At 37.9% G+C, this 26,299-nt stretch overlaps 1 protein-coding gene across 7 annotated transcripts in view; it reads left to right on the forward strand.

The window, feature by feature from the left end:
- Positions 1-313: 313 nt before the first annotated feature.
- The window catches only part of RBMS3 (RNA binding motif single stranded interacting protein 3), a 538,131-nt gene continuing 512,145 nt past the window's right edge, over positions 314-26,299 (forward strand). For all 7 annotated transcript variants that reach the window (XR_004256904.1, XR_004256905.1, XM_032235699.1 and 4 more), the window contains exon 1: positions 314-1,412. Coding sequence is in view for 5 of the 7 variants with exons in the window: in XM_032235699.1 (XP_032091590.1) it covers positions 1,338-1,412 (75 nt within the window). In the remaining 2 variants the exon portion in view is untranslated. The remainder of the gene's footprint in view (positions 1,413-26,299) is intronic.

Below are 26,299 nucleotides of genomic sequence, written 5' to 3' on the forward strand. Positions count from 1 at the left end.
TTTGAGAACCTTCTTAAAAATATTCATTTTTAAATTTTATTTTGTGAAAAATGTTGCCATTTGAAAAAAAATAAGATTGTAGCATCTCCGCTGGAGATATTTTTTGTCTGAATTCCTTTTTGCAAGCTCTGTTTTGAAAGGCTAGGAAATGTTATTGCTTTCCTTTGCTTTTGAATTTAAAAACAAACATCAAAGAGAACCAAATTTTTTCATTCGGTTTCTTTCAACAGTTTCCAAGGTCCACCCGCTAATTGGGAAAGATCATCCCCAGTAGAGGAACTCGCGCGGGTTTTTTCCAATAAAGGTTGTGAGCCGTACCCAGCGACCGTTCGGAGTGGGAAGTGTTTTTAAACAGCAAGCTCCGGTTTTTCCTGCCTCGACTTTCTGAAACGCCCGCGCTGTTGTTGGGGCTGCTAACTTTGGGAAGACTCGGCGAAGAAGGGGGAAGGCTGAGCTACACGATCCCATAGCTTCCCCCTCCCCGCCCCCCATCTCAGCGGCTTTGGAGGCGGCTTTCAAGCCAGCAAAATTGCTCAGCTTTCTGTAATAGCCAGCAGATGAAGCGGAGTTTTCCTTGCAGCAGGGGCTGGAGCGCGCCTGGTTCTTTGGGTAGGAAATACTGCAGGCTTCTGGACTGCGTCTGCTTCTCGAGGGAGAGGCTGGCTGTTGTAGTTCCACCCACAGGCTGGAAGGAGGGGGTTTGAATAAAAGAGAAGAAAAGCCCCAATACCTCGGTCCCTCCGTGAGGGCGACCGCAGCAACTAGGTTGGGGCGAGCGAGGACGCGCTCCCTGCCGTCATTCCCCCCTCCTCTTCTTTTCTTTCTTTTTTTTTAGAGCTCTTCCTTCCCACCCCCTCCTTTTCTCTCTTTAGTAAGCGGTTGGAGGGATCGTGAGAAACCGCGAGGAAGCCGATCTGAGGAGATCCGGACTTCCCTCGTCTTGCTATTTTCTCCGAAAGGGCTGCCACCCTCTCTCGGTTCACACCCCCATCTCTAGACCCTGGCAATTGACATTACTTAAGAGCAGCAGGAGGAGGGGGGGTCCCGCTCTAACGGGGGGAGGACGGAGAAAAGCAAAGCAAAGCAAAGCAAGACCTGTTTCCCCCTTTTCGGTGTTTTGATTTTTTTTTTAAACAAATCTTATTTTTAATTTTTGCGGCGGTTAACGCGGCTGGAGCTAGTGAGCATTTAGAAGGCAAAGAAGTCGGAGGGAGGAAAGAAAGAAAGAAGCCACCTTGATTAGGACTGTCAGGAATAGTGGCTTTAACCGAAGAAAGGCCTGGGGCACGACTCCCTGCCAACGAGTTCCCTGCATCCGAGATAAAGATTCTAGCTACATGGGCAAACGCTTGGAACAGCAGCCAATGTTCCCACAGTACACATACTACTATCCCCATTATCTCCAAACCAAGGTATGTGGCGAGCTTCCTGGGGTTGTCCAGCGTGCCAATCCCAGACCATTTGGCACTTGGGGGAAATGGTGAATATAGTTGACTGGTGGAGATTGCAGGCGTTTTGGTGCGCGCTCTCTCTCTCTTTCTGCCTTTGAGTTCTGTATCAGGAAGAAGTGAGTAGAACTCACCGCCAAACAAACCAGCCCAGAAAGAAAGAAGGGAGAATATTGGAATGGATTTCTAGGAGAGTGTGCCTTGAAAACTAGAAGGAATGGTCTCTTTGATCAAGCTCTTTGCTTACTGGGGGCAACGTACATGTGCCCTTCTTGAATAAAATTGGAAAGGGCAATGACCAGTTGGCACACTGACTGTGTCCCAGAACAATCATCCTTGGCACTGACTCAATAAAAAAACTTGGCTGGCTGGGAAGATTTGGAATTGATGGGGGCTGACACAAGGGGGGAGGAAACAAGAAAACTCATGATAAAGTAAGCATAGTGGATCCTCCCTGATTTTATCTGGCATGTATTTGGAAGCCAGCAGGGTCAGAGGAGGGCACAGAGATGACTCAATCTAATCTTTGGGGAATTAAATGGGGACACATGCCAATGTGCTTGTTAATGTTCCATTAAATATTGATCATGGGGTAATCATATACTATTATGTTTGAAAAGTCTGAGAAAATCTAGTACTTTTTGTTGGTGTGGGCAAGCAAATTGCAATCCACATGGATTTTTTTGGTTTTTGGTTTTTGTCTTATGTTGTGTGCATGTTGTAATGAAATAGCAAATTGGGTCTTAATCTGCCAGAAAATAATGCATAATAACTCAGCTAAAATGTGCACTGAAAATATTTTTCAAATGCACATTGCACAGCTTGGATAACCTGGATTTTCTGACAAACTTTTCAAAATAAAGCATCATCTTATTCTACCTACAAATCATTTACTGTTACAATTTCTAAAACAAATATTCAAAGTTGGATTTTAGAAAAGTAGTCTGCAATGTCAACTGTTTATTCTTTTTCACTCAAAAGGAAAACAATCTCTTTTAGTTTTTGGTGACCCATCGGAAAGCCATGAAGTGAGATGTTGGTGGGCAGTGGGATAGAATTGAATGAACAATATTTTTACCTCTGGGTGTGGTAATTAAGTTCAGTTTTTCAGTTCAGTTCAGAAATGACGTTTTCCTGCTTACCTATTCTTAAGTCAAATAAACTGGTTGTGAAAAGCACCAATAATGTATTTGTTTGACACTCCTGATGACCGGGCTTCTCTCCCTACAGTGATTTCTTCCTTTCTTTTCATTTCTAACCTGGGTATCACTAATCTATTGAATAAACAGTGGCATGTGCCAGTTATACTAAGCATTTTAGGCATTTTTGAAAGTTGTTCTCATAATTGGGGTTATTTTTTCTTTTCAAGGTCGATTGAAATAACATTTTGCCTCTGCGCCGTTCATTATATATGTTGCTGCTGCTTCTATTTTAGCGAGAGCAACAAACTGCTTTATTATCTATAGCTTGACCTTTTTGGAGGAATGAAAATGGGACACATGGAATTCCTAAAAACTGTCCCATCAAGACTATGAAGCAATTTAGGAAGATTTGTTTTTCCTTTAAAGAAAAACAGCTTCAAGTTTGGGATGAGGCACATTGGATGTTGCACTCTTTTGACTCATGGAGTGTAGTTTAAACAATGCCAGTCTTGCTTGCTGCATTGAAGCTTCTGATTTTGACTTTGCAAAACACACGTTTGAGAAAACCTATTATTGTGATTAACTATTATTGTGATGAACCCTAATGCATACAATGGTAGAATTCTTTTAAGATGTGCAAAATTGCATTTGAAATGGCTAGGAAAAGACATTTTTCTTCTTGTAGATGCCCATTATGGCAGGACCTTTCCAAAGCCTAGATAATATTGTATATTAAACATTATCTTTAGTTATGATATTTTATTCTTTACTGAAGTTCAATTGACGTATTAGCTACAAATGTTTACATTGTTAGAATTGTTTAACATAGTTCATTATCAGAACTATAAAGCAAAAATCTAATTATCAATTTCTTTCTCTATATTTAACCATTTTTCTCCTTTACATGATCATAGACATCAAAACAAGACTATGAAATAAACTTCACACCTGTGTGTGTGTGTGTGTGTGTGTGTGCGCGCATGTATGTGTGCTCACATTATCCATTATTATACCCATTTAAAGTGATACAGAAAAGCAGCACTTTTTAAAGTCATGAGTTTCTGGAAGTGATTTACTCTTACAGAATCTTTTATTTGGATAATGATCAGTTATCCAATAACTATAAAGGCATTAATCTGTGCCCCAAATATAATGTATGTATTACATAATTACGTATTTTTAAAAGAAGTTCAAAAATAATTTCAGGGGCATAACCCAAATGTAGCATAAACAGAATGTGCATCAATATGAACTCCTATTTGGAAATCAATAACATTAGTGGTAGGGGATTTAATAGAAATTATATAGATTTATTACAAATGTTAAAGTAGAACAAATGAACCATAATGGAATTTGTTTCATTGTTTTATTTAATATATTATTTACTTTACTTTTTCTTTTCTTCCCACTAACCTTCGTTTTGTTTTAAATTATGCCATTATGGGCTATGGTTTTAGGATTTATTACAAAATAAACTTCTGACTCTTACTTATAGATAATCCATCATACAGTGTCAAGTAAAATTCGAAGATCTTACTCATTTTTATATGATGAATTGTGTGTAGTACAACCAACATCTCATACAAATATTAAATGTTTTGTTTTACACATTAAAATACAATGTTAGTTTTAGACTCACTCAGTCTAAACACATTTAGAAATAACATTTGTAAAGTTTTGAGTCCCTCTTCACCTTTAAAATGCTAATGAAAATATAAACGTGGTGGGAAACTGTCAGACTTTAGTAAAGTGAGTTTGAAATGTTATTAACACTATGACCACTTTTTAATATTGAAAATAGTTATTATAAACATGAAGTGAATCTTATCACACATTTTGTGACCATTATAAAATACATTGCAGTATATTATTAGATTACAAAACCATATTTTAAAAAACTTTGAATAGTCTTAATGCAAAAGAAGTATTGGTTACTACATGCTTTACTTAAACTTGTTGTAAAAGTATAAAATTTAAAACTGGTTTATGAATTGTTAATTAAAAAAACATATTCTGTAGTTGCGTTGCTAAACTCTAGCAATCAATAAATAAAATGATTTCTGCTAATCATAAAAGAGGTTATTCTTGGAAGTTCTTTACTAGATAACAAAAGGACTTAACTTTTTATATATTGGGAATGATTGCATTTGAGTCATTATTGGAGCTAAGTTAGTTTTGGAAATGGAAGGGTTTTTTTTAAACTAATGAACCAAATCAGACTATGCCTTACGTTATATTTATTTATGAATAGACAAAATTTGATTCACTGTGTTCAAGAAAGAGTGCAATATTGAAAATTAACTTCTTTTCCATTGTATGTATAGCTAGTTGAGTTGAGGTTTTTGGACTGGCATAATTTGAATGTTAGAATAAGTCATGATTTTATTCTGATTGGCCAACTAAAACTTTACAAAGAAAGTGCCTAAAAGAAAATACCACATGCTTAATATGTTGGAAAAATTAAGATACTACTTAATCTATCCGACAGTAAAAGCATCATATATTATGTAAATTCAGCAGAAAAGTTTACAAAATATGTTTGAAATGTGTTTGAAATAAAAAAGTAATGTTGATACAGAGAATTGCAATTGCATTTCAATATTTATTTTTTACTATTTATTATTATTTTATTATTATTATTTTCATTTGTTTATCACAAAAAATGTTTTAACTTTGGAATAAGTATTTTAATCTATGAGGGGTCCTTGATGCTCTCTGGTTGTTTTGTTGAAGACGTTTCATTACCTAAACTGCCTAATGTCATCAGTGCTGTTACCTAGTTTGGGTAATGAAATGTCTGCTTGAAAATAACCAAGCTCAGAGAGCCCCAAGGACTCCCCATTTCAACCTTGAATTACAAATTTTCTCCCTTATTGGCATTTTAATTAAATGTGCTTATTCCCACATAGAGGTGATTCTGTATGACAAAAAATTGGAATAAGATTTATATAGTTTAAAAATACTGTATCATTTTTTTACAGGCTTGCAATTTAAGGTATTGGCCTTTTGGCATATTTTAGTTAAATCCATTTTTACATTTATGCAATACACTTGTCCTTATGTGACACACACACACAATTGTTCATTTGCTCTTTAGTCATTCCTTATATTCAAATGCTCCTTTCTCAATTTACTGCATTTTTGCTGCATTTTGCCATCTGTCTTTTCAGAATGCCTTGAGGAAGAGTTCCAGATAGCAAGATGCTTCAGAAACCTTTTCTGGCTAGTTATGTTCAGTTTGTGTTTTGTGCCTGGTGTGAAGCAAGGGTCAGGTGTAAGGACTATTTCATCAACCGCACACTGATTTCAGGCTGCACTTCCAACCATCTGCAGCTTGGATTGTTGCCAGGTCTCCAATGTCTTGCTAGAATTTATAGTGAAGAAGTGAAGACAAATAAGTGCAAATAGAGGAAAAGAAGTACATTTATAGGAATGAAGTTGATATTTGTTTAGGTGCTTGTTAGCGTTAATAAATTGTAATATTATCCTCCTCTTTGCACCATTCATATCTTATGAGACTCCCAGAATCGGGTCTTTTATTAAAATACAAGGATAACAATGGATTGACCTTTGATTGTAGTCAGGAATTTGGATTAATATCTACCCTGGGCACCATGCCAATTATTTTGATATTAGAATAGGAAAGCTTGAGAGTTTTTTCATTTAATTTCATTTCATTCTTGTTATCTAATTTTGGAAGATTTGTTTTTTAAAATTATTTATATTGCTATTAAGGTCATCTAATATTTAAATAAATTTGAATATGTTGATGCTGCTTTTTTCAGTTTAGTATTTTGATACCATGTTCAGTTCAGTTTAGTACAAAAATGTTGGGTTTTTAAAATTTAAACGATTCCTTACTTTTCCTGTGCACCGCTTGGAGAGTCCAAGCAACGGGTTAATTCAGTTTGGTTGCCCTGGGACTGAGGAAACTTTTTCCTTGGCCACGCCTCCTGGTGTTGCTAATCCCCAGAATTTTTCCTCAGTCTGCCCGTTCAGGATTATTTTGTGTGAGCTCCAGCTAAATTATTCTCTAGGCTTGGACTCTCCACTCTAAACTACATTTTCCTTCATTTTATTACCTTACTTCCCTACTACCTTCAGAGATCTTATTATTTTCTTTGCAATTCTTGGTAGGAAGTATGTGTAGTGGTGGTGGTGGTACTCCATCGCCGGGGCACGCTAGGTCGCCTTCGGAGGCCTGCCGCTTGCCTTTAAAAAGCATGGCAAAAGGCAGCAAGGCATCTGGTGGTCCCAGTGACTCCCTGCAAGGTCCCCTTATTTGTTTTAGCCGAGTTTTTTTCATTTCTAGCCCTTCCTGGACGGAGCCTGCCATGGAGAGGCATGTGGCCGCTGTTTAACAGGGCGGTCACAGCTTTTGCCTCCTCATTACCCCCATGTTGCAGCAGTGGCCATTTTGGAGAACAGATACTTTTCGCGCCCTTTCCTCACAGCCATAACTGCTCGGCCACGTTTCAGCAGAAGGCTGTAAGGTGGGCAGTGGCTCTGTCTGGATCTCCGGCTGGGCTTCTGCCACCCACACCGTTCACGAGGCGGCGCTGGTTCCTAGGCCACCGGCACGGGGAGGGTCCTCTTGCCAATTTTTCCCACAGCCTGGCCCTCCCTGCCCTTCTGCCGGGCCTTGCAACCTTGGCTGCAGGCTTCCTACTCACCTCCTACACCCGTGGCTGGGGGAGAATCTGTTTTTTTCTAACTGGACATTTTTCCTTTATTGTGTAACATTAATCACCATTAGAACACTTTTGTCTTTTGTCCTTACCTTTTCTCATTATCCTTCTCTGTTTTTCCAGCATAGCCAGCCAGAGCCTCTAGTCCTCCTGCCTTCTACCTGCGTTTGGCCTATCATCTTGTGGTGTCATTGGCCATGGAGCTACCAAGCCCATCGCCTACCTCTGATGGCACTGCCCCACTCCCTCCTGCCCTCTCAAGAGGGAGCTCATAAACCAGAAAGTTCTCCATCTCCTGGAGATAAACGCAATAGAGCAGCCCCCCCCTTGACCAGGAAGGAAAGGAGTTTTACTCTATTCTTTTCCTGGTACCCCAAAGCTCGGGGGGGGGGGGGTGGAGGGCCATCTTGGATCTCAAGAATCTCAACAGGCACATCGCCTACTGGAGGTTCAAGATGCAGTCCCTCCAATCCATCCTGGTGGGGATCTGCCAGGGAGACCTCCTCACATCCATCGATCTAAAGGAGCCATATATCCACATGCCCATCCGCTCTCAACACAGGAGGTTTCTGCAGTTCTTTTATGCTGTCCGACACTATCAATACAGGGTCCTTCCATTCGGCCTGTCGTCGGCGTCCAGGACCTTCACAAAGGTCCTAGCACTAGTTGCGGCTCAGCTCAGGCGAAGACCCATATGGCTCCAAAGGTACCTGGATGACATCCTCATCCAGTCGTCGTCCAGGCAACAAGCCTTGTGAGATCTCCACATCACCATGAGGGCTCTCAGGGATCACGGGCTCTCCCTAAACCTGCAGAAAAGTCTTCTCACCCCAACCACCAAGCTAACTCACCTGGGGGCGGTGATAGACACCTTGTCGTGCAGGGTGTTCCTCTCCCAAGATAGATTAGACGGCCTAGTGTCCATGACCCACAAGGTGTTAAGGGCGAAGCAGGTTCCGGTGATTCTCCTATCACAGCTGTTGGGGAAGATGATCTCATGCATCTTGATCCTCCCCTGGGCCCGGCTCCACTCCAGAGCACTGCAATGGCTTCTCCTGCCCCACCAGAGAGCCAACAGGAACAACTCATCCATGATGGTATGCGTCCCTCCGTCGGTGAAGAGGTCCCTCTGGTGGTGGAAGTCATCGCTCTCCTCAATGGACATCTGTTCAAAGAGCCTTCCAGGTTGGTCATCACGACAGATGCTAGCCTTGCCGGCTGGGGGGCACACATGAGACATCTCATGGCTCAAGGCAAGTGGTCCCCATCAGAAGCAGCCTGCAGCATCAGCTTCCTGGAACTGCGGGCTGCAAGACTAGCTCTCTGAGATTTCCACCAATCCATTCGACATCACCACGTGCTCCTGATGACGGACAATGTGGCCACCAAGGTGCACATAAACCTCCAGGGAGGCACCAGGTCCAAAAAAACCTATGGCAGAGGTGGAAGCCCTGGGTTGCTGGGCAGAACGTCATCTAGCGTCCATCTGTTCTGACTACATTTCAGGAGTGGACAACACCCAGGTGGACTGCCTGAGCAGGACTACCATAGACTCTGCAGAGTGGCAGTTGGACCCGGCTCTGTTCCGCCAGCTGTTTCACAGGTTTGGCACCCTAGTAGTTGACCTCTTTGCCAACAGGGACAACATGCAACTCCAGTGGTTCTTCTCCCGCTTCCACTCACCGGGGTTGGAGGGGACGGATGCTCTCCGGTGCAGCTGGCCCCAGGACCTGCTATATGCCTTCCCTCCTCTCCCGCTTCTTCCACAAGTAAGATCACCACAGAAAGGACGGAGGTGGTCCTCGTGGCCCCTCACTGGTCCCAGAGGTTGTGGTATGCTGACCCTGTCAGCCTGTTGGTGTCCCCTCCATGGCAGATCCCTCCGGATCAGGTCTCTTTCAGCCAGGGGGCCATTGTCCATCCAGAACACCAGAACATCCAGTGGCTCCAGCTGGCTGTCTGGCACTTGAGGGGCAAGGGCCTATTGGAGGAGGTGGTACATTCCATTCAGGCTTCTAGACACCCTTCGATGACCATAATATATGATTCTTCTTGGGCTACCTTTGCCAAGTGGTGTGACAACTTGCAGCTTGACCCTGTCACTGCTCCTGTGTCCCACGCCTTAGACTTTCTCCAAGGAGGCCTCAAAAAGGGCCTCGCCCCAAATACTCTCCATCGTCAAGTGGCAGCCCTGTCCACCGTTTGGTCTGGCGATCCTAATCTGCCCCTCAACAGGATTCCCAGGGTTCACTGTTTCTCAAGGGTGATTCCAACTTACGTCCTCCAATGGTCCACCGTTATCCCACCTGGCAGCTGTCGGTGGTCTTATAGGCTCTCACTTCACCACCCTTTGAACCTGTTCAAACCTCCTCTCTTCGCTATCTTACCTTGAAAACAGCCTTTCTCGTTGCTATAATGTCCACGAGATGCATTTCAGAGCTGGCAGCCCTGTCCGTCCAATGGGATCTGTGTATCATTCACCCTGACAGAGTTGTTTTGCGGCTAGGTCCAGCATTCATTCTGAAAGTTAATACTTGGTTCCACAGGCTGCAGGAAATCATCCTGCCTAACTTTTGTCCGCGTCCCTCTAACCCTCGGGAGCGCACCTGGCACAGGTTGGACGTCAGACGGGCCCTGTAGGTCTACATCTGTTGCACTGCAGACTTCCGCAAGTCAGAGGGTCTCTTTGTGTCATTCCAGCCTGGCTCCTTGGGCAAAAAGGTCTTATCTTCCACAGTAGGCAGATGGCTGAGAGCATGCATTGCCACCTGGGCCACCCAGGCCTCAATTGACGAGATCTGCAGGGCGGCCACTTGGTCTTCGCCATCACCCTTTGTTAAGAACTATAAATTGGACCTGTATGCCTCGGCTGAGGCTTCTTTCGGCAGGAGGTTTCTCCAGGCAGTTGTTTCCCCGACCGAATCCCGGGACTGTCTTCCTGCCTGCCCAGATAGTCTTTCTCTGCCTGTCATAGGCTGTGTCTTATTAAACACACAAACTATGTCGCTTATTGCATAAAAGATGAATATACACAAGTTTACCAGATAAGGCCTGGAGGTTTTAAAGATACAGATCTTGCTATAGCATATATCGAGTACTAATATTTATGATGTGCAGTATTGTACTCATAATCTTAAAGGTTGCAGCAGAATATTTTAATATTTAAAAAGGCTCAGTCTTAATTTTATTTTCTTCTATATTTTGTAATCAACTGAGAAAGCAAGATAAGATGTAATTTTTTTGAAATAGGAGGAGTAGCCACAAGGAAAAATTGCTGAGTTTTGCATAAAATGTCAGATGAGGCCATTTGGTTGTTGCTGTAATTAACAGTGAGTGCTATCAGCTTTGCTGTTCAGGAAGCAGTTTGGTTTACAGTGATGATACTAAACTTTTTAAAGAGGAGATGGATGTTCAGATGTTCTTGCATTTAAGGAGCAGGTACATTTATCAAGGGAGCAGACAAGCATGGCATCTAAAATCATAAACACATTTGACCACTGCCTTATGGTCAGTGTCCTAACTACTGTCTAGCTGCTCATTTCTGATTGCACCTTTGTTTTGTAAATTTTTTCATAAGATATAACAATACATACTGAAGTGGAGTAACAACAAATGTATATGTGAAAGAGACTTTTTATGATATACTAGTTAGTAGCAAATGAATATAGATGCAGAAGAGAAATTGTCATCTTGTATTTTCATAATACCTAATTTTTTAGTTTGCATGTCTGCTTGAATCTCAGAAGCACACAAATTAGATAAAGTTGTTCCAATCCCAGAACAAATAATTTTGGAATATTCTAGAACTAGCCTTTATTCAAAATGTCCTATTTCAGGTCAGAACATTCCGATAAATAAGTTTAGAACAGCCTTAAAGTACATATGCATTATGAATTATATATACATTCTCATGGATTTAGAAAGTGGGACTTTGGAAAGAAGAAGGATATTCTTCCTGATACACTTGATACAAACACTCAACCTGTTGAAGAAGGTTAAGAAGAACTGAATGAATTTGCAGAATATATTGGCAACAAAATCAGAACTCTGGGAGCACATCTAACAAATTTTATTAAAAGGCATGTTTTCATACACTAGATGTATAGAGTGGTTAGGCTGCTGTATTTATACTGGGTTAAGATGAGGGGAATTTAAATTATTGTTATTCATATTCAGTTCCTGATCATCTATAATTTTCACACATACTGTTGTAAAGGCAGGTTATATCTGCCTGTACCTGATCTTTTTCTTATGCAAAGAACATTGCATTCAGCTTTGTTAAATTTCATTATTTTATTCTCAGCCCAAATCTTTAACCTTCTGGGATAAATGGCTAGAAAATCTGCTGAGATTTCTCCTTATCTCATCTTTGAGGATGATTTCCACCTATTTCATTTATTCTTCTTTGTCTAAATAGATGGACAACAAACCTGTGTCCTCATATTGTTTTACTTGTTAAGGACTTCTGTGATTGGTATGTAAATAAGTACCTTTAGTGAAGAGAAATTAGCAGCTGTATGTAGGAAGAAATAATGTATCTAGCAACTGGTAGTAAAGTTGTTCATTGTATATGTCCGTTACCAAGGAATCGGGAGTTTTCATTTCATCCCCAGTTGAAATAATGCTTTGTTCTTCCTTTTCATGCTTACTGCTAGGTTGCTGAAAACCCAACTTAGCTATTTTGTCTAAAGTATAAAAGTAGTCTTTAAATCATGAAGGCACTTGGGAACAGAGTTTCTATCACAGCAATGAGTAAAGCATAATATCACATGACTGTATCACTTAGTGAGGACAATTGTGAGTCATTAAGCGAGTACCTGTTTTCAAATTCTTACCAGCTTCCAAGAAGTAATGTCAGTTGGGAAGCAGCAGGAGGCTGCATGTCCCAGGTTGTTTGTAAGTAGCTGGCAGTCTGGTAAGTAGTTGATGCCATGTGGGAGAGTGAATGAATGGGTGTGTCTAGTGGTGTGTGTGCAGCATGAGCTCAGTAGTGGTTGGGGTAGCTGCTGCCAAGTGAAGGATGTGAGTGGTGAAGAAGGCACAATGTGAATGCCATGGGCTTGGAGTGTCTGCTGCTGGTTGGAAGAGGTATCCAAGAGTACACAGGTGGTAGGTGAGTTGTGACATTAGCACTGCAGGGCTTGGGGGTGGATGCTGTTGTGTGGGGGAAGTTGCATGAGATTGCATGGATAGTTGGGAGGCTTTGCTTAAATGCAGGGGCTCAGGATGAATGTGTGAGAGTGTATGGGTAGCCAGTAAGGCATGGTGCGAACCCTGGCTTTTCTCTAACTCTAGAATCAGGGCTTGGATTTATGTTAAAAGAAATATATCAAAAGGTCTTCTGGTTCATTTTTTTTCTGTCAGGAGAGATGAAATAAGGGGAAGCTATGCAGCAAATATAATTGCTAGATCATAATCTTTAGAATTTTAGCTACTGTGATATCCAAATGTGCCTAATTAGTGCCTTAGCTAATTGACTTGCTAGAAATTCAACTGAGTATTCTAGCTTCACATAGTTTTTGACACATAAAGTCTCTGCACTAGAGAGTTACAAATAAAGAGCAGAATGTTGGTTCAAAGCAAGCTTAAAATCATTATAACTTTTTCTGTGCAAGGAAATTGTATTTAGCTATTACATATGTGTTTTTTTATTATAGTTCTTGCTAAATCTGAAAATGAATTAATAGCTGAATGTTCTGTGGAAAATAAGAACAGCAAAGAATAAATAAGGCCCAAACTCTGTCAACAGCAAGCAGGTATTACTGATGCAAGTCCATTATTGCAAGCCTGCACAAATTGTTCCTTCCTTGTCAATCTGAGCTCTGTTTATAAGCTATGTCACTGGCAGGCAGGAAGTAAACTTTCAATTTTGCTGCTTAGATTTTTCAATAAAATGAGAGAATTTGACAGGTCATACACAATACGTGGTTATGGACAGTAGTTATTCTATCAAAAGCTCTAGTACAGTGATGGTGAACTTTTTCGCCAAAAGCACATACATGTGCGCTATTGCGCGTGCTTGCATGCCTACCCCCATAATTTAACTGCCCTCCAGAAAGCAAAAAATGGCTGAAAATCAAGGCCAAAAATCAGCTGGCTAGTTCATGCATGCATGCTGGAGCTGACAGCGCAATGCCTCACGTGCCCTCAAAAATGGCTCCGTGTGCCACCTCTGGCATGCGTGCCATAGGTTCGCCATCATGGCTTTAGTATATAGACCTTCAGTTCTTGCATTAATTTGAAAATAAGCTATAATATATAGCTTATTTAACAAGGTATAAATTGTCTCCTCTTGCATTCAGGTAAGTATTCAACATGTTTTCTGCTTTACTACAAGTGAGAAAAATATTTGTGGATATTTTGAAATGTAAGAATTATCAGAAGATTAGAAGACAGTTGGATCATTAATGCTGTAGTTTTACAGATTCCCTGAAATACAAAATTTGGATTTAAAATGATTTTGAATTTACCATCAATTAATTTACATGCCATATTAGTCATTTATTAGGAGAATATGTCTTTTACACATGTAAAATAAGTAAAATTATTCATATTTGTATTAGGGGGAATGATTCATCCATGAATCTTCATTGTAGTTATACACACATACACACATACACACACACACACACACCAAACCAGTTATTGATTTTTTTTGTTTCAGCATCAACATCAAACATTGCTTTGTTCATAGGTATTACTTTTTTAAATTTAAAATTTAAAAATAAATCAATTTGATTCTAAGCTGCACTTTTCCATAGATGTTTTCAAGATATTCTAGAACTGCTAAATGAATTAAAGAAGCATAATATTTATAAATAATTGAAATAAAACATGTTTTGTTCTGTTAAACTGTGTTCAATTCTTGGATACTGCTTAGAGAAGTCCCTGCAGTTTTCTTGGCAAAATTTTTAAGAAGTAATTTACTGCTTTCTAGGACTGAGAGACTGATGGCCCAAGATCATCCAGCAGGTTCATGCCCAAGATAGGAATTGAATGTACAGTCTTCTGGTTTTTAACCTGATACCTTAACTACTACATCAAACTTTCTCAGAAGTAATTTTACCAGGGACTTTCAGTTGATGTCACACCCGGATCGGACATGTGGGGTGGGTCTACATGCTCTCGTGTCGAGTTTTCTCCATTGGTGGACTCTAAAAGGAGCCAAAGCCACCTTGTAGGGATGCTGAAGCAAAAAGAGGTGGCCCTGTGAGGTCATGGAGAGTCACAGCTGTCTCACCCACAACGAGGAGAAGAGGCAGCCTAAATATGGCTGCCATGAAGCTGGGACAACCGAGGAACTATTAAGACTGCTGCTAGTAGGTGAACAATGACTGGAACTGGGGAAGATGATATCTTTTTGCTTAAAATCTAACCCCAATAAATAATTTAGAACTATTTGCTCAGAACTATTTGTTAAAGCACCGATTAAGCATTCTGAGAAAAATACCAAACCAGAAGGAAAAGACACACAGAGAGAAAAACAATAAATCTTTAAAAATACAGAAAATTGGACTCTTAAACTTGGAAGACATCGTAATTGAAAGGCATTTTAAAATGCTGGAATTATCTATATAAAAATGTATCTTGCTTTTACAATTAAAATTATGACTGAAAGACTAAAATTAGTGACAACACTGAAGTTTAAGTTGAGTGTGCCACCTGATGATGAAAGGAAAATGTACAAGTCTGGGAATACTTATATGAAGCATTGTGAAAATATTTATTTGATTATATCTAATTACCCCATGACTACTGGAGATACAAATGTGAGAACAAGGAAGCTATTTAATTAAAATGACCCCTGAACATTGAAGCTGTAAAGGGGACATAAAGCAGCTTTTGATAACCTCTGGGACTATTTAAACAGAACTGATTGATTATCTATGAGATAATCGTAGAACTGTGATGAGTGTACTTCTTGAACGGCAACTTTAGGTCTGAATAAATGATTCTTGGACTACTAGACAAAAGTAGGATTTTTAAAAACAAAATAAGATGCGTCATAAGGAAGAAATCAGTGGAACATGGAAAGAGATGGCATTGATTTTTCAAAGCACAAAGGACATCATAGAGAATGACTTTAAGGAGATTATGGAAAATATTATACAAGAGATGATGAGTAAAGATCAAGATGGCCAGAAAATGGAGGAGCTAACAGAAGAAACGGAGGAAAAGATTGAACCAAAGAACTAGTGAATAAAAGAAGACAAGAAGGAAATAATAATAAAAATAACAGTGACTGATTAATTAAATCAGTGGGGAAATACTTTGAGAGCTGAAAAGAGAATTGGAGATACAGGAAGATACTTTTGAAAGGGACATAGGGGCTTGGGTATATATACTGGAGGCTAAGCAATGAAAGAGGGTAGAGATGGAAGAAACACTTAAACTGGCTATTCAGTCTAAAGATCCAAGAGAGGAATATGGGAGGAAAATCAAGTTAAAAGAAGCATAGCAACAAAAGTGTTGAAGCAGGCAAGAAATGATGGATAGAAAGAAAAACAATTTCTCTTTTTTTGTTGCCCTGATTTGCTTTTCCCCCCCCTCCTCTTTCTTTCACTTTCCTTTTTAGAATGGTGACATGATTAGAAGTTAGGTAGGATAGAAAGAAAATATCTTTTAATAAAAGGGTGACATGGTCAAAAGTTAAAATAGAAGTAGAAATAAGAGAAAGGTGGGATATTAATGTACACATTTTTGCATAATAAAATAAAAGCAATAATAAGAGGGAAGCTGAGAAATTGAATTGTATTATGTATGATTAAATAATGTGAGTGGCATTAGAGCAATATATTAAAACATGGAATAATTAAATAATGATAGTGTCAATGGCTAAAGCGTTTCCATGACTACTATCAACTTGAGAAGGGAGGAGAATTCCATGCATACTTTTGGCTAGAGTAAAGTCTCATATTCTTGTAACTGGGATGTGAATGCGCATGTCCAGAACCCTGCCGTAACATCTTGTTGATGAATGTGATTGATGACTTCAGGCAGAGGGGAGGGGACACAGGGGTAAAGTTCAGACGCCATTAAGTGGGATTCAGTTTGGGCTCCACAGAAGATCAAGCCAAGATGTTGATCCTAATAAATGAATATTTTTTTGTTTGAACTTTATCTCAAGGCTCGTAAATTAATTAGATCATCCCTTGGGAACTTCACAGATAGACTATAATTTAATATAAATGTGTATTATTATTAGAAGCATATATGTTGGCTGAATGTAATAAACATGATCAATTTTACTAGTTCTATTTTTACTAGAATGTATGACACCCAGGTGCCACACTGTACACAAATTGATATGTAAAATAAAATAAAATAAAATAAAAAACTTGATGGGGGTAAGTAATCTGATCAGAATTCGAATTGAGAACTAATAAATGGAGAACTTCAGCAGTGTTTGAACTGGAAAAAATGGTCAGCTTTGGTAGAATAATTTCTATATATTGTAATATCACCAAGCACCTACATTCTTATACAAACCTATATTAGCATAGGAATGATAAACATCAAAATATGAATTTATGTACCATTTTATTAGAAAATGTTTTCCTTCCTCCTTCCCTCCCTCCCTTCCCCTGAACTCTCCATTCTCATAAGCTTCCTTATAGGAGGAATTATAACTTTTCATTGTTATACTTTGGATTCTCTGCTTTTATGATTACATTTGTGATTAGTTGTTCTAAACTTTGAGGTCAGGACAAACTGTAAATCTGAAATAACTAGTTAGAACACAAGATTTCACAGTTCAGCACATTTTTAACAAAAAAAGAATGAAGAACATTTTTTACTATTGGGCCAAGGATTTGCTAACAAGAGCAAATTTTCCTATCCATTTGATAAATTTTCTTTGGCCTTGAGTCTTAGAATGCTTGAATCCATTCTCTTTGGGGAACTTAATACAGGTGTTTGTGGTATGTGCTTTGGACTATCCTGCTAGACTGCCAGAATTGAGACAGGCCTGACATAATGCCAGTTGGAGTGCCAGGTACTAGACTCTCCACACCCTCATTTTCACCTTTTTCCTGGAACACTTTCTGTTTGATATCTTTATTTCCATCTGTAACTTTCACGTTATTGTTTCTTCCCTTCCGTAGAAAGGGAATCTGGCATTAGAAACTAGATTCCTTAGAGCATTTTTGGAAAGAGGTTGGAAGAGAAGGGATGCAGGATGAGGTCTCTACTTCCTTGTTTTACAAAGAAATGTATTAAACTGCACATGGAAGACCCCCACACATGAAAGATACACATGTTCAGTCTTTTTGTATTCAATATATTTAAATTTACAGAATTTACAAAATTTAGATGCTATTTTCCCCCTCAACATTTAGCTTTTACTGCAAGACTGCATGCCAAATAAGCTAATTTCTCTTTGATTTGATTTTACTTTTTGCCTTGACAGCTAGAAGGTTAAATATTGCTTGTGTTGCATACACTGTCTACAATGTATGAAATGCATTTAAAAGTTGCTGCTTTTAAATCACATGAAGAATAATTTTAAAAATATTTACTCCAAAATAAATCTCACCAATTTCATGACAGCTGATAAATGTGTTCAGGACTGCAGGTTCTGTGAGGCTAACTGTATAGTACATGCTGTGCTATTAAACTGAGAATCATCACCTCTGATATTAAATATGTTCTAATTTTCTTTCTCCCAATTTAAATAATGCCTGGAAACTTGCTGTTTGGTTGCTAAAGTTTTAAAGTTAGCCCTGGAGATTTGCATATTAACAAACCAAAGTTATTTTCACAATTGCATCATATTAATTTCTGATTTCATTTTATTTGCTTGTAACTTTTAAAAGCTGTTGTCCTTGAATTAGTTGTACAGGAAAGGCAATATTTTAAATACTACAATCAACATCTATTTCTATGAAGAAATAAGAGAGACTCAGTTGGGGCTTATGTCAAGTATGCATTCGAAAATTGACAGTTTCATTTTCCTTTTAATTGGGGGAATTGAAATGTCATGCTACATTCTATATTTCAGTAATATCTGAACTGCCTTTGTTTCAGAAAATACATATGGATGATTTGGAGATGTTTGGAAATCATCCTCTTTTTTGTTTTTAAAAGAATACTATTCAGAGAGTAGCTATTAGAAAAAGGAGAAATATGATAATTTCTTATTTATAACAGAATGGTTTTTCTTCCAGCTTTTACTGCTAAACTTTGAGTCCTCCTATGATTGTAGGTCTATAATTTCTGACTATTTATCGTATTGGCTGGGCTGATGGACATTGAAATTCAGAATAGGGAAGGCTGAAATACATCTTTTAATTCATCATGAAAATTGTGTTTGTTGGGTTTTGGTTACTTATTTCATTTGGAACAAATGATGAAACATTAAAAATGCTACAGGGGAAGGACTGGAATTCTTCTAATATATGTCAATGATTCAGAAGGAGAATTTCATATTTAATGAAGAGTAATGCACATATTAAACTACAAATAGGAATGTTTGTGAGGATATCTTGGGGAATTTCACATGTAGGAATATATTAGCATGTATTTTTTATAAACTTGTTTGTATATTTTTAAGTTGCAATTGAAAACAGTAGATAATGTGGTAATTAAACAAGGACATTAAGATCCTTCTTAATTGTGGAAGTTATTTGCTATTTAGACATTTGTGTTTAAACCATGAATTTTAGCCATTGTTTAAAATTTATGTAATACAATATTTCCTAACATGGCTTTCAAGCTACAATTTGCATTATTTCCAGCCCACAAAGTCCATATTGGCTAAGAATTCTGGGTGTGGATACTGCAGCACAGGAGAGATAATGTGTTTTGGAATTGTATTCAGTTGTGATTGACAATTCTGTATAAAGAGATCACGGAGAGGATGCTAGTATTTCTGTACTTCATGAAATGGTTAAGTGTTCACAAAATGGCTTGGGAAGAAGCTTTTATCATTCAAAGGACTTGTTATAAGTTTATTCGACTTGTTATAAAAAGAAAGAGGACATGCCTCAGTCAACTCATACATTTTAGAATGTAAGGTATCTATCATGTAATTTACAGGATTTTGCAACTTCATTTTTAACTTTCTAATCTGTTTCTATTCCTGTTTTTACCTTTGTTTTTTATCTGTGTCTCTCTTATATGGCTGTTTGGCTATTAGTTGTAAACTTCCCAGAGTTGAGATGGTGTGTATCAATTTGATAAATAAAATAAATATTCTTCAGAAATACTAAAGTGATAAGGGACTGTGTTATATGGGAGCATGGGTGATGTCTACAAATCATTGCTTAACTACTACCAATAAAAAATACTGCAACACCAAAAGTAGTTTTTAGTGGGATTATTGTGATCTCATCAAGTCTAGAAATATAAAGGAAATTCTGAGTGCCTAAACATTCCGTGTTAACTAAAATTGATATGTGCAATTATGTAGCATGTGTAATAGGATGTAGAAAGTGTAATAATTTATATGGATAAGGTGATTTATAGAAAATTTATTCTCATGTTAAATTTTGCTCCAGTTAGTAATTTTTATTTGCACCCTCATATTTGAATTCAAGTGAAAATAATAATTTAGGATATTAGCAGGTGTTTTATAATAATAGAAACAGAAACTGTGAAATGTTTTAATTTAATTAGTGGACATTATTTTAGCTGTACAAAATCTTTATGAGATATGAAGCTGAGCTTTATCCAATGAAAGTTTTGGAATTTTCTGGGCTCTGCAATATTTGGTATGTTAGTTTTTACTTAGGGGAAATAGAATGTAAGTATTAAAGGTATACTTTCTCCTAGAGTGCAAACTTTTTAATTCACTAATTAGAAATAACTTGTGTGATTGAATAAAATAGCCCCCATTATATATTGGTTTTTGAATTATAAAGAATTCAACCAACATTTAATAATAAAGTAATAAAAGGATATTTTCGCTCTTATGTCAGAATATTTTTTTTAAATATCAAGATGGTACTTAACATTTTTCTATTTTTTCATGGGAAAAGGTTTTTTTGTATAGCAAAATGATGAAGAAATAATGGTGTTATAGCATAGAAGTCCCCAATCTTTCTGGCTTTGTGGACCTGTGTGGGGGTGGGGGCAGAAGATGGTTTAATGCGAGCAGCTGGCAAGTGTGTGTGCCACTCCATTTGTGCAAGGGGCATGCTTGCGCATCCGTCACTCATTGGGCTTTAGCAGCCCAATTGCAAACAGCTGATGACCCACTAGTGGGCCAGGCCCAGAGATTGGGGATCCCTGTTATAGCATACTTATGGGCACAGGTGGGTTGCTAACTTTTTTACTACCAGTTTGGGTGTGCTTGCGTGTGCATGCGCACAAGCATCTGGATGGCTGGGAGAGCCTCCCACTGCCGCTACTACCAGTTCACCCAATCTAGGCCGAACTGGCAGCAGCTCTGCTTATGGGTGAAGATAGAGTTTTATGACAATTTAATGTGGCAGGTTTCTTTTTTAAAAAAAGACTTTGTTAAATCTGTTTTATGGCTTCCACTGTTTTTGTGTACTTTTCACTTCTAAATGATGCCAACCTGTACCACTTATTGTCAACGGAGTTTGACACTTGGCAATGTGAACTCAATTGGATACTGCAGAATAAGGTGGTAAGTGCATATTGTATGGCCTACCCTGTCTTCAAATAATTTAAGGAAATGATCCAGAGGGCATAGATTATGGAAAATTTATCTATTTCACATTTCAGTGCAAATTATTTCAATTTATACTTCCATAACCTTTACATAAAGTAAGTCATAATTATACATTAAATGTTTTTGAACGTATACTATATATACTGGATTAAGGCAACATTTTTATCCCCTACATCTCCCAATCCTCTAATACACCCATAAAAAAGGGCTTACGTTTTTTGCCTTGTGCAATTTGGAAGGCTCTAAGGGCCATAACAGATTATGCTAAAATAAGGTTGATGTGAACACTCACATTAAACAGCTGAGACAGAGTTGTTATGCAAAATCATTTTAAGTTTTGAATGGTAGCCTTTTAATTTTTTCTGCTTTTAATGTTTTTTTATGAATGCAAACTTCCATTTTGTTTTTATATAATTAAGAAAGAGAAAGAAAAGAGAAAAAAAGAATAGAGATAGAATGAGATGCTGGCAGATGATGTAGCTTGCATCCTGTAGAGTTGGAATTTTTTATTCAAGAAAAGACATGAAACTAATCGGGAGAAAATTTTGTAAGATACAAATTAAGGAAAATTAAATATACACTCTTCTATCTGTAGATCAGGGTTGGGGAGTGCAGAAGATAAATTTCAGTTTCCTGTACTTTTGCCTTCCTAGGGTTTGAGATATACAAAGTCAAAATGATGTAAAACATCTGATTATTTGTTTTGTTTTTCCAGAAAGTGAATAAAGCAACTATTTTATGTCAGTTCCAATTGTGTGTAGTCATTTTAGGGAAGCAGTCTCTAGTGAAATTAGTGTTTGCGTCGAGCTGCAGCATCCTTCTTTTAAACATTTGCTGTTTATTCCAAAGTTACATTTCTAGTGAACAGCTACTGGAGAATAATTTGGGGGGGAATGCTATGGTTTAATTCACACTATGATTGGCTTGGTTTGGCTTGGCTTAGTAGAATCTTTTATCTGACCTTGCTACTATATTTTCTTAATAATTTATAGTATATTATCACATGATATATTCAATATGGTATTTTCAAATATTGCTAAATGTGAATCATGGGTTAGCATGATATGAATCCAGCAATTGGACAGCTATGTGAATAGATACATGCTGCATGAATAGAGTTACTACATCTGGCAGCAAAACTCCAAGTGGTGACTAGATGAATACAAAGAAAACTAAAATCTAATCTAAAATTTTGCTGCCAATGATTGGTTTTGTACTTTAGTAAAGTTTATTCAAATGTGCAAGAGCAATGACTTCCTCTTGGAAAATAGTGTAACGAGATGTCCAGAAGATCCAAAATGTATATACCAAAGATATCTTTTATCCATTAGGAACTGCTTCTGACTTGAACAAACTGCTAGAACTATCCAAGTGGAGACAGCAATGATAAAATAGTACCTCTCCTTGAGCTCATAACTGAGCTATTCTTGGCTCTTGTATGTCTGTTCCGTCATCCAACTGTGACTACATTGTAGCTCCTAGCTAAAGAAAGCTCTCTTTAACTTAAAAAACTTCAAAATATTTTATGTAGGGATCTTTATTATTATTATACAATTGTATCACAGCGGCCAGTTGTTTCGCCGGATTTGGCATTGGTTACAAGTCGGGCCCCACCCAGGGGCCTAGGACGTCTAACGTATTTTCGTAATATGCGTGCAGATCCAAGCAGTGCGGCTTTTTGCATTTGACTGATGGTGATTTTTTATTATTATTATTATTATTATTATTATTATTATTATTATTATTAAGCGTTTTCTCTCAGAAAATTGCCAGATTCTCTCTCTTTCTCTGTCTGTCTGTCTGTCTGTCTGTCTATCTATCTAACTATCTATCTATCTATCTATCTACACACACACACACACACACACACACACACACACACAGGCAAAAAAGTATTTAGTCAGCCACCAATTGTGCAAGTTCTCCCACTTAAAAAGATGAGAGAGGCCTGTAATTGACACCATAGGTAGACCTCAACTATGAGAGACAAAATGAGAAAACAAATCCAGACAATCACATTGTCTGATTTGGAAATAATCTTTTTGCAAATTATGGTGGAAAATAAGTATTTGGTCACCTACAAACAAGCAAGATTTCTGGCTCTCACAGACCTGTAACTTCTTCTTTAAGAATCTGCTCTGTCCTCCACTCATTACCTGTATTAATGGCACCTGTTTGAACTTGTTAGCAGTATAAAAGACACCTGTCCACAACCTCAAACAGTCACACTCCAAACTCCACTATGGTGAAGACCAAAGAGCTGTCAAAGGACACCAGAAACAAAATTGTAGACCTGCACCAGGCTGGGAAGACTGAATCTGCATTGGGCAAGCAGCTTGGTGTGAAGAAATCAACTGTGGGAGCAATAATTAGAAAATGGAAGTCATACAAGACCACTGATAATCTCCCTCGATCTGGGGCTCCACCTAACATCTCACCCCGTGGGGTCAAAATGATCACAAGAACGGTAAGCAAAAATCCCAGAACCACACGGGGGGACCTAGCGAATGACCTGCAGAGAGCTGGGACCAATGTAACAAAGTTAGTAATACACTATGCCACCAAGGACTCAGATCCTGCAGTGCCAGACGTGTCCCCCTGCTTAAATCAGTACATGTCTGGACCCATCTGAAGTTTGCTAGAGAGCATTTGGATGATCCAGAAGAGGATTGGAAGAATGTCATATGGTCAGATAAAACCAAAGTAGAACTGTTTGGTAGAAACACAACTCATCGTGTTTAGAGGAGAGAGAATGCTGAGTTGCATCCAAAGAACACCATACCTACTGTGAAGCACGGGGGTGGCAACATCATGCTTTGGGGCTGTTTCTCTGCAAAGGGACCAGGACGACAGATCCGTATACAGGAAAGAATGAATGGGGCCATGTATCATGAGATTTTAAGTGCAAATCTCCTTCCATCAGCAAGGGCATTGAAGATGAAACGGGGCTCGGTCTTTCAGCAGGACAATGATCCCAAACACACCGCCCAGGCAACAAAGGAGTGGCTTTGTAAGAAGCATTTCAAGGTCCTGGAGTGGCCTAGCCAGTCTCCAGATATGAACCCCATAGAAAACCTTTGGAGGGAGTTGAAAGTCTATGTTGCCCAGCAACAGCCCCAAAACATCACTGCTCTAGAGGAGATCTGCATGGAGGAATGGGTCAACATACCAGCAACAGTATGTGCCAACCTTGTGAAGACTTACAGACAACGTTTGACCTCTGTCATTGCCAACAAAGGATATTGAGATAAACTTTTGATACTTATTTTCCACCATAATTTGCAAATAAATTCTTTCCATATCAGACAATGTGATTGTCTGGATTTATTTTCTCATTTTGTCTCTCATAGTTGAGGTCTACCTATGATGTCAATTACAGGCCTCTCTCATCTTTTTAAGTAGTTGAACTTGCACAATTGGTGGCTGACTAAATACTTTTTTGCCCCACTGTATGTATGTATGTATGTATGTATGTATGTATGTGTGTATGTGTATGTGTATGTGTATGTGTATGTATGTATGTGTGTGTGTATGTATATACACACATACATATTATATATACACACACATACATACATACATACATATACACACACATACACACACACAAACACACACACACAGAGGCTACGGTCATCCCTGCTGCTTGTGCATCTTTTTCTTCCATACTTTTCCCTTCCACATAACTTTCTATTAATGTGCTTTGATACAGCACTTTGGGAACATCCAACTTCTTTTGCAATTACCTTTTGAGGCTTTCCCTCCTTATGGAGGGTGTCAATGGTGGTTTTCTGCACAACTATCAGGTCAGCAGTCTTTCTCATGATTGTGATTCCTACTGAACCAGACTGAGAGACCATTTAAAGGCTCAGGAACCCTTTGCATGTGTTATAGCTTAATTAGCTGATTAGAGTGGGACACTTTGAGCCTAGAATATTGCACCTTTTTACAATATTTTAATTTTCTGAGATTGTATATGAGCTGTAAACCATAATCATAAAATTATGACAAATCACGGCTTGAACTATCTTGCTTTGCATGTAATGAGTCTATCTCATATATTAGTTTCACATTTTAAATTGCATTACTGAAATAAATGAACTTTTGCACGATATTCTAATTTTTCGAATTTCACATGTACTCAATGCCTTTGGAGTTTAAGAAGCTGCAAGGATGTAAAGCAAAAATAATGTATATTACAAGTATCTTTAACACTCTTGCCTTTCCAAATAAATTATATTCTTAAAAAATTTCAAAGGTTTTAAAATGCCACTACTTAAAATTGATTAAAAGTAAATCCCATTAAATCTGACTTTTTAAAATAGAATACTATTAGCCCTTCAAAATGGGAATTAGTATAAAAGGTCAATTTTTCATGAGAAGAAGGTTTTAATGTTCTGCCCAGTAAGAATCAGATATGTCTAACTGCCTTCAGTACTGGGAAAGTGACCAAATTCCTACAGAATTAGACTAAATAATTTGCCTAGATTGCAGAGGTAATGAATAATAACTGTCAAACTGAGTTCACAATGCTAACTAGTGAATATAGTTTTTATTCCATGGTTAACTACACTTGATCTTAGCCAAAAGGCCAAGAAGTGATGGTTAACAAATTAGTCCAATTGTTTGCTTTAAAATCAGGAAATTAAAATCCTTATCAATATAAGAAAAAAGCAATTTTATTTTTTTAAAAATAGAAACAACAATAATTTATAAATACTTTTAAAATTTTTAAGTGAACTCATCATATGAATTTCTACACACTCTCTCTGTCGCTGTCTCTGTCTCTCTTTCTCTTCACACACACACACACACACACACACACACACACCAGTCTTGCTATAAAAATTATTTTCACAATTTTTCCCTCACAAATTTATTTTTTTAATTATCCTCTTAATATTTTATATCACTTATTAACTTCTTAAAATATTCTGAACAACAAAACTGGATATTTGGGGTGGGCATAGGTGTCTCCAGATATTTATAGTTTCTGCATAATAACAGAAAATCTACAATTTTTTATCATCTTTCCAGTTGAGATGAATATTTTATTTACTCTTAAGTTATTGTACACCAGGAATATTTACCTTGTAAAAATACAACTTTTACAAATTTTAGTGAATATTATTGATAATACTTTTTAAAAACCTACATACAGCAACATTTTCTATTCAGATACTAAATATTTTAATTAAAAATTATACATCAGAAGAAAGTTGTTGCATTTTAATTGAAATAATTCCATAACTATTTACAAGTAATGCTCATATCATAGCCCTAATTGGAATGGGCAGCTCTATCATCTCTAAGTGATGCAGTCATTAAATGTCACATGACTGACTGGCTTAACAACAGCAATTCCATTAGAAAGCATCAGGGTCT

This window comes from Thamnophis elegans, chromosome Z (genome assembly GCF_009769535.1).
Source record: "Thamnophis elegans isolate rThaEle1 chromosome Z, rThaEle1.pri, whole genome shotgun sequence".
Taxonomy (NCBI): Eukaryota; Metazoa; Chordata; class Lepidosauria; order Squamata; family Colubridae; genus Thamnophis; species Thamnophis elegans.